This window comes from Odontomachus brunneus, unplaced genomic scaffold (assembly GCF_010583005.1).
Source record: "Odontomachus brunneus isolate Ranch 3 - 2012 unplaced genomic scaffold, Obru_v1 Obru_scaffold_121, whole genome shotgun sequence".
In the NCBI taxonomy this organism is placed as follows: domain Eukaryota; kingdom Metazoa; phylum Arthropoda; class Insecta; order Hymenoptera; family Formicidae; genus Odontomachus; species Odontomachus brunneus.
The window spans coordinates 753,547-763,450 of record NW_022639571.1 but is presented as its reverse complement, the minus strand read 5'-3'; the positions used below and the strand labels follow the sequence as shown (position 1 = coordinate 763,450).

Here is a 9,904-nt window from a genome sequence, read left to right as displayed (position 1 = left end):
CCCCCCCCCCCCCTCCAAGTGCCGCTCAGTCAGCGATACGAGCGGGCCGTTACAAAAGTTTGTTTACCTAGTTTTTGTGGAGCCTAGAGTTTTTGTTAGAGTTGTTGTCCACGTACTATTATTACCGAATATTCGATTATCGTTATTCAGTTATTATCCGCTCGCGGCTATTATCACACGATTGTCGAGCAGATATTACTATAATTATTATAAAAAAGTAATAATATTCGAATAATAAATGGTAGTAGTAGTAATATCTGATCGACAATCGTGTGATAACAGCCGCGAGCGGAACTGAATAACGATAATTGAACAATCGGTAATAACAATAAATAACGATATCTGGGCAGCGGCAATAATAACTGATTAAAGACGAAGTAAAAAAATTGTGGGAACGGCACGCCCCTATCATGAAAACCCTTAAGGGGGTGCTGAAGCTGAAAACTTTACTGACAACACATTGACATTTTCTACAAAGTTTACGTCGTATTGGTTACACAGAATTAGAAATGTTTTTACGCAATGAAAGTATGTGCAAAAATAAATAGGAGCATTGTTCGATATGTGACGAAAACGAACAAAAAATTTTTAATATAAAGTCTTAAATTGTCAGTTAGCGTAATATTTGCCTAATCCAAAAGTTTCGCAGCTTGTATATACCGAAAGTGTGGATGCTCCAAATAGAAAAATTTTGAAGAACATTGTGCTATTTTCGTATCTTCTTTTGGAAGCTTAAGAATATCGAAAAAATTTAAAGAAAGATTACTGCACATATATGGTTAGGTTTTCTGTTGAATATGGTAAAACAAAGCAACGCACGTTCATACTGTATATACAAGAAATACGAAAAGGATAGCGTAATTATGTTAATGACGATCGTCTCTGCATTATCGACATTGTTCAAGTTTGTCATCGACTCCAGCATCCGATGGCGAGTCGATGTTAATAATGTAGGTAATGTTAAAAGATGTTAGTAATGTAGTGATGTAAAAACCGAACTGAAGTAACACGCAGCATCTTGATAATAACATCAATATAAGAAGACGAGAGAGTGTGTTAAAGAGCCTACCTAGTGAGAAATGACTTACCGATCGACGTTGAAAAGACGTCAAATCGACGTCAAAATCGTCAAATCAACGTCGATTCGATGTCTTTTCGACATCTATCGGTAGATCATTTCTCACTGGGTAGCTTAGTGATTTAAAGCAGTCGCCCGGCAAGCGAAAGATCCGAGTCCCGGCCCAGCAAACTCCGGCTTCCGATATACTTTTCTCTCCGACTCTTACAATAAAAAGTGCAATAGACGTTGCGACAAGCACCGGCTGTGTGTGCCAAAAATCAAGATTATTTTCTAATAATGTACTCACGATACATCTCGACGGTCGCACATCGCTATTTCGACACTCCCGATACTTATTTCCGCGCCAGACTTTTTGATAGACAAAAGATGCGTAGAACGCAGAGCGATGTCGATCGCGATATGTCAGGTAAGGCTGCTCGTCACGAAAAGATCGATGTCCAAGATGGCCGCGTAATCACTGACGCAATGCCGAAAGTGCGCGCCAAAATGTGAACGATGTCGCGGTTCGACAAGGACGCGCTCTAGTAGCTACGCCTCTCTCACTCTTACTGACGGACCAACCGCGCGAGATCCGCGTGTATCTCTAGCGTCGTTTTGTCTTTCTCTTTTCCTTGGATTATTATCGCGATTCTAACTCCTCATTAATAAATCCGACGATCGCCCGATTCTACTATTACTTGAGCGAGTCGATGTTAATAAGAAGTCCAATAGACGCCGCGACAAGCATCGGTTGTGTGTTGAAAAACAAGAGGATTGCTTTCTAATAACGCACTCACGATACATTCCATCGGTCGCATATCGCTATTTCGGCACTCCTTATTTATTTCCGCTTCCGGCTCACTTTCGATGGATAAAAGATGCGTAGAACGCGAAGTGATGTCGATCGCGATGTATCAGTATAGGCTGCTCGTCGCGAAAAGATTGATGTACAAGACGGCCACGCAATCGACGACGCAAAGTGCCGAAAGTGTGCACTGCAGCACACTTGTACGGTGGCGCGCTCGTACGCCGCCCTTTCGCTGATGCCTTACCACTCGATAGATCAATAGTTACTAGAACTTCTCGATCAAAGTCGTATTCGTATCTAGCAGTGCATTACTTACGACTGTTGATTTATCCAAGAAGCGAGAACGTGTAGTTTAATTCGACAGTAAGGCCAGAGATAAAATTTAAATAGTAAGATGTAAGCAATAAACATATTAACCAATTACAGTTAATGATTCTTCTTATGGTCCATAAGCGACCGTGATTGGTCAATTTGTTTATCGCTTACGTCATATTGTTTAAATTTTTCTATGTGTTCTCGGCCTTATCATCGAATTAAGTTCTCGCTTTCTGGATGAATCAACAGTCATGAGCAATGTACAGCTAGATATGCATGCGATTCTGCAGCTTTATTCTATAACATTCTAATAACAATAATGGTCACTACCATCGCGTGTCGTTGCATAGTTTTTCTACCATATATTATAGGCTTTCTATAATAAGGGCCGATTGTTCCAATTTCTTGGTAAGTTACCTAATAGTTAAATCATGTGTCTGTCTCTAATTTGAAGAAAAAACGAAGTTTTCTTTAATTGTCAGGTAGCTTACACCAAGAAGTTAGAACAATCGGCCCTAAGTCATTAGTCATAAGATTCCAAATGGCAGAGGATTTAAAAAGAATTAAGTCGTATGTCGCCAATTTTGAATTCATTTTTAGATGCAAAAATAATTTTTTTCACTGAACTGAACGCTGAGGAATTCTTTTTACATCCGAAAATGAACTCAGAATTGGTGACATACGATTGAATTCTTTTTGAATTCTTTTCGAATTCTCTGTGCTATTTGGGATAATAATCATAAGTAGGCAAGTTGACCAACCATAGTCGATTATTTTTGAAAATAATCGGTGATTGGTTAATTTGCTTGTGGCTTATGACTAATGGCTTATTGTAGAAGGCCCATACAGCTGCACAACGACAATATAAGTCTAATATTATATGCGTCGTACAAGAATTGTCGAACGTGCTGTTTGATGGATAAAATTCTCCTCTAAAAGGTCCCTAACGTTTTCTTCATGTACCTCAGATATTCTCTATCCGACTGCGTCTGACAAGCTTATCGTACGACATGTATAATATACAAGCCTAGTAGGCCTTCTATGATAAAATATTAGTCGTAAGCCGTAGGCAAGTTGACCAATCGATACTCGATTATTTTTGAAAATAATTGACTGTGATTGGTTAATTTGTTTGCAGCTTATGACTAATGGTTTATTATAGAAGACCCATAATGATAACGATGCTATCGTTAGAAGTTACAGAGTCACCTTACTAATCGGAAAGTTCTAGTAACTATCGATCAATCGAGTGGCATCGCTGAGCTGCGATCCGATAGGACAGCGTAGGAGCGCGACACCATTCGCGCCGCAGTGCGCACTTTCTGCACTTCGCGTCGTTGATTGCACGGTTATCTTGGACATCGATCTTTTCGTGACGAGCAGCCTCACCTGACACATCGCGATCGACATAGCTCCGCGTTCTACGCATCTTTTGTCGGTCAAAAGTGAGCCTGGCGCAGATATAAGTAGCGGCAGTGCCGAAATAGCGATGTGCGACCGTCGGGATGTATCGTGAGTACATTATTAGAATGCAATCCCCTTGTTTTTCGATACAAACAGCCGGTGCTTGTCGTGGCGTCTATTGCACTTTTCATTAATATCGACTCGTTCAAGTAGTAATAGAATCGAACAATCGTCAGATTTATTAATGAGGAGTTAGAATCGCGATGATAATCCAAGGAAAAGAGAAAGACAAAACGACGCTAGAGATATCGCGACGTAGTATCTCGCGCGGTCGGTCCGTTAGCGAGAGTGAGAGAGACGTAGCTACTAGAGCGCGTCCTTGTCGAACCGCGACGTCGTTCACGTTTTGGCGCGTAATTTTGGCACTGCGTCGATGATTGCGCGGCCATCTTTGATGTCGATCTTTTCGCGACGAGCAGCCTATACTGACACATCGCGACGACATCGCTCCGCGTTTTACGCATCTTTTGTCTATCGAAAGTGAGTCTAGCGTGGAAATAAGTATCGGGAGTGCCGAAATAGCGATGTGCGATCGTCGGGATGTATCGTGAGTACGTTATTCAGAGAAAGTACTCTGTTTCATTTTCGACACCCACAGTCGGTGCTTGTAGCGGCGTCTATTGCACTTCGCATTAACATCGACTCTCTTGGGGATGCTGAAAACTTTACCGACAGAATACTGACATTTTTCTGCAAAGTTTACGTCGTATTATTTACACAGAATTACAAATGCTTTTACGCAATGATAGTACATGCAAAAATAAATAGGAGCATTGCTCAATATGTGACGAAAACGAAAAACAAAAATTTTAAATAAAAAATCTCAAGCTGTCAGTTAGCGTAATATTTGCCTAATCCAAAAGTTCCGCAGCTTGTACATACCGAAAGTGTGGATGCTCCAAATAGAAAAATTTTGAAGAATGTTGCTCTACCTTCGCATCTGCCTTTGGAAGCTTAAAGATATCGAAAAAGTTTGCAGAAAGATTTCTATATATTTATGGTTAGGTTTTCCGTTGAATATGGTAAAACAAAGCAACACACATTCATGAAAGTTCTGTATACAAGAAATACGAAAAGGATAGCGTGATTATGTTAGTAGCGATCGTCTCTGCATTATCGATATTGTCCGAGTTCCTCATCGATTCCAGCATCCCCTTAAATTGTCAACAACTCTGATTTTGTGAAATTTACGCAAACGTAGACTAGAAGTTTAATGTTTTGAACAAGCAATTTCGAATGACAAAACCACGTTCCATTTGATTTATCAAATGTTTAGACCTGTCAGACCGGAAAAACGTCCGAGTTCTATTTGATCTGTCAAACGTTTTTTCCAAAGATTTTCTAGTTTCCACTTTATGTTAGGATTGAAGGCAAAATGTATAAACTCTGTATATTTTGTAATATTGTAAGATGACCATTGTATCTTTTATTACAAGTATATAGATACTTACGTGAAAAATTTCGTAAGATCTAATTAAATAATTAGAGTCCAGTCTAATTAGGATTCAGTTCGATTTCCTAAAAAAATATTGTAGATCTTGGTTGGAAAATCTATGCAGGTTAGGTTTAGGTTCAGGTTAAAAGTTTAATGTTTCAGTTTGAGTGAGAAAACAATATTTCGTTTGATTTATCAAATGTCTAGACATGTCAAACGTCCAGATTCTATTTGATCTGTCAAACGACTAGATATTATTTAATCTGTCAAACGTTTCTCCAAAGATTTTTCTAGTTTCCATTTTATATTAGGATCTTGAACAAAACGGTCACACATTCTGAATATTTGTGCTTTAAACAATTATAAATACTTTGTAAAAGTAAATAATTAAATTAAATATTTTAATTTTAATTATATAATCAAATTATAATTAAAGCTTTTTGTATATTTTTTTATTTCCTTGTCTATTGAATTTAATAGTTAGTGTAAAAAAAGACTTTCCTATGCAACTCCATAAAAGTATAAGCCGATTTTATCTATAAAAAAGCGTAAGTTTTCACAATAATTCTGTTCTCATTGTAATCAGAGAACCCATGTTTAAGACAAAAATAGAATTCCTTAATCGATGTCGTAGCAGAATAATTTACCTTGGGAGAAATTTTGCACTTTAATTGGAAAGATTTTGAGCAATTTTTGTGCGGGTGGAATATTGTAGGAGAGATGTCATTGGCGTGGCAAGGCAATTACAATTCGATGCTGTTAACGAAAGAAAGTTTCGCACTCTAAGGATTCGAATATTTTTTTGACTGACTACTGCAATATCCACGAATTATCCCGCGTCCGTGCGAGAAAAATGGAGAACGAGGAAGTCGGAGGAATTATTTCCGACGTCGTTCGGGCATAATTTCTCCGCGGACGAAGTGGAAGGGAATGGCCGGACATTTCGTGCGAAATTAGCTTGTCTCGCTGAAACGAGCGGCTCGTCCCTAACATCCCGATTGCGGAAGGAGCGAGAGCAGCTAATCGACCGCCAAGTGGATTATAAATCCCGACGGTGGAGGGGCGCCGCGTCGCGTCGCGTCAGGTCGCGTTGTGCCCGTGGAACGAAGCGGGAAGGCGCGTTTGGCGTCTCGCCGAGAACGCCGAGAGGCTGCTTCGTTTCCCGAATCGGGCAACCCCTCTAATTATTAACCACCTTATCTGGCAAAGAGGGCGAGGGGAAGGAAAGGCTAGAGAAGCCCGGCGTGGGTTCTCGCGCGACACCGGCTATTCTCCGCGTAATTAAAAGTAACGACTCACAGCGGGGCACCCGGAGTGTGCGCGCGCACGACTGTTCCTGAGGAACAAGCCGCACTGTCCCGTGCGCGGTCTCTTCCGTTCCTGGCGTCTCGCGCCGCGCCACCGATTCTTCCAGCCGGCGCGGAACCCTCTCGCGCAAACTGGTTTCGGACGTAATTGGACGCGACTCCGGGCCTACGTTAAGACTACGCGCGAACGAGAAAGTCTGGCGGTCGGTATCGCCGCTAAATTTATTTCGCCGACCCTTCCTTCCTTCGTGGGCCTTCGGCAACGGGTATCCGGTGCGCGGTAGGAACGCGCGATAACTCCGCGCACTTAACGGCCCCCACGGGCTGATCTTGGAATTTCGCTGATTCGGTCGACGAACCTGGACGGCCTGGTCGCGCTCGCCGCGTTTCCTCGATCCGTACATGACCAAGACGTCGTGTTCTTACGCGGGATAGCCGCCGTTTTCATGGAAATTTCGAGACACTTCTCTCGTTCATGCATGTATTTGTAACCCTGCACTCGTGTAACTTATTGTTTGACAGCGCGCTCTTAGAGAACTGCGTCCAGGACGTGCAATAAATAATGCTTTCTCTCGCTTCTCTTCGAGGTGAAACTCTCACTTATCGTATTGCGAGCTCACGAGAAGTAACAAAGAGGGAGGGGGGAGAGAGAGAGAGATGAAACAAATATATTATCAGGGCTGTCAGACATACAATCGACACGAAACCAAAAAGCGAGAGCCGACGCAAGATATTCGTTGGACGGGGCTTAATAAATAAAATATCAATAATTAATAAATAGGGTATCAAATAAAACCCTCCGATTTTTCAATAGTAGTCTTAAATTTCAGTTTAAACTCTATTTAAATTCAATGTTGGGCATTAATCATTCAACATTTTCTCCGACTAAAGTGATCAGCAAATCAATTAGTAAAATTAATTAGTCGTCATATATAAATCACAAGAATTTCTTCGAGTGTGTGTGACGAAATTAATTATTAATTAAATTTTCACCAAATTTCCTAAATAACAAGAAATAAAAATTGTTTATTTTCTTTTCATAGAGCTCTGACAATTTTTTCAGAATTTTTTAATTAACTTTTTAGTATTGCATTTTCTTGCGTTTTCTTAAAGTACTAAAAAGTTTATAAAAAAATTTGAAAAAATTCTCAGACCTCTATTAGAAAAAAATAGATAATTTTTATCTCTTGCTATTTCTCTTAAAGTTGATAGAATTTGAGTAAAAATTATTGAAATCAATAATTTTATAGATATTTCCGTAAATATCTTAAAAAATAAAGGTCGTATAAAAATTTTTTTCAAACAAAAGTTGGTTTTTTCTTTACGTAGAATAAAACTCCGTAATAAAAAATATATTTCTATTTAAAAAAGCAAAGTTGAAAACTGATACGGCCATTAAATAGATCTTCTGAAACCTTACAACTTTTGTCTGAAAAATTTTCCTAAAAAATGCTTTTTTTGAAACATTCGACCGTTTCCACAATTTTGGCACATAAATATGTGCCTGTATATCATAAGAACTATAGCTATGAGAATTGAACAGATGGGCATGTAATAACAGGAACTTTTAATGCCATATCTATTTCACTTGAAATCATATAAACTTTCTCTTTAATTATAGATTAATTATAGATTATGTAGATATAGTAACTATAGTAATTTTCTCCATGAATAAATTTTATATAAATGTGTGTTGTTTCGTTTTACTACGCTAGGAGTAAACATTACTACGCATATACAGAAATCTTTCTGCAAACTTTTTGTATACTTTTTTGAGTTTCTATATTCAGTTGTAAAGATACAGAAATGTTCAATTTTCGTTAGCGGAATAAACACACGTGCGGTACAAACTGCAAAACTATTATATCAAATAAATATATACGCAAATTGACAGTTCAGAATATCAATTTTTAGAATGAGTGACCAAGCTCTCATAAGCTTTTAGCCCCATTTTGTCATTTTAGTCCCAGCTATTAGCTAATGCTGCTAGTTACAACGAAATTAATCGATAATTCAGTTAATCGGAGACTGATAAAGAGATTCACCATAAATTAATAAATATTATTAACTTTTATCCGTATTATTTTATCGATAAAGGCTTCCCATTTTTTGCAACATTTCCTATATGTTTCCTATAAGGGTATCTAACGATGCCACTTATTTCGATAGAATATATATCTTTTTAGGCCATTTTCTTCCAAATGGCGAGGCTTTGATATTTATATATTTTTAATCTATTCATAAATAGCTATAATTTTATAAAAAAATAATTGAAGAACGCTACAAAATGGGGCTAAACTTGGTCGTACACTTTCTTATCGTTTTCCTCATGTATTGAGTAATGCTTCAATTTATTATTGCACATATTTTCAGTGTGTAAAAGCACTTGTAATTTTGTGCAATCAATACGATGTAAATATTGCAAGAAGAGTCAATATTTTGTAACTATTATAAATTGTAAAGTTTTCAGATATGACATTTCCTTAATGTGACTTATTGTTTTGAGTAAATTTTGACCATTTTTTAAATATTTCTTTCGTATCTTTATTTCGTCATTTTATCTGATAAATATGATTGCAATCTGACCAGTCATAAGGGACTCAATTTTTGCTTGCAATCGCTGCAACGTTGTTGAATTTTGTTATTTTATATATTTAAAATTGCTATAAAGTTTACGCACATCAGTCCATCGAGGAACATAGATTTAAGTTTAAATCACTATTGAAAATTTGGCCCTTAAGAATGGTCCGTTTGATGCTCCATTTCTTATTTTATTGATTGATTGAATGAGAGCCACGCAATTTCCATCTTATTACGGCTCTATTGGTCCTTTTCTTCTCCTATAAAAAAAAGAAAAAAGAGAGGTCGCGAATTCGTTCGTTCCGCAATATGGATAGTATCGATGGCTCCGCGAAAGCGGCCCGCCGAGGAAGAGAGCGCGCGTTGGCAGATTCACTCACGGTCGATCGCGCTCGGAAGCAGACGTTAAGGGTTATACGGCTGCGGTCGGAAAAAGCGCGTTACCGTTACGCACGCCTCGGCATAGGCACGCCACGTTTCCGTTCGATTGCTCCGCTAATTGTCGGCGGAGGGCCGGCCGGCCGATGTTAGTGTTTACCTTAAAGCGGATAGATCCAATTACGGCGAGCTCGCTCGCTCGTTCTCCTGTGCTTCCACCCCTCCTCGCTTCCACCCCCGCCGCCATTGCCGCCGCCGCCGCCGCCGCCGCCGCCGCCGCAGCTTCCGTCCGCCGTGATCGCGGAGCCGGCGCACGAACGCGATCTCGCCACCATCGCCGCATCAATCTCCCGCTGTTTTTCCCGTCCTTTTTTTTCGCTTCCTTGCACACTTTTCGCTTAGCCATAGTTTTAGAAGGGATCCTCCGACAATCGGCCCGCCGCAGGAGGCTGCGCGCAACGGCCCGCGCTTCTTCTCCGATGAAAACTCCGGCGGAGTACAACAAACCCACACGCGAAACTTCCTACCACCCCCCCCCCCCCCCCCCCCCCCCCCCC

General features: G+C 39.7%; 1 protein-coding gene across 2 annotated transcripts in view; it reads right to left on the bottom strand.

The window, feature by feature from the left end:
- LOC116849628 overlaps positions 1 to 9,852 on the bottom strand; it is an 11,066-nt gene extending 1,214 nt beyond the window's left edge. Inside the window, exons 1-2 of one of the 2 annotated variants that reach the window (XM_032826967.1) lie at positions 9,508 to 9,852; positions 8,062 to 9,229 (exon numbers count right to left, since the gene is read on the bottom strand). In XM_032826967.1, coding sequence (XP_032682858.1) covers positions 9,161 to 9,229; positions 9,508 to 9,753 — 315 coding nt within the window. In that variant the 5' untranslated portion in view covers positions 9,754 to 9,852 and the 3' untranslated portion in view covers positions 8,062 to 9,160. Of the gene's footprint in view, positions 1 to 8,061; positions 9,230 to 9,507 lie in introns of those variants that run through there. The other variant, XM_032826966.1, reaches the window with a different exon arrangement.
- Positions 9,853 to 9,904: the final 52 nt, after the last annotated feature.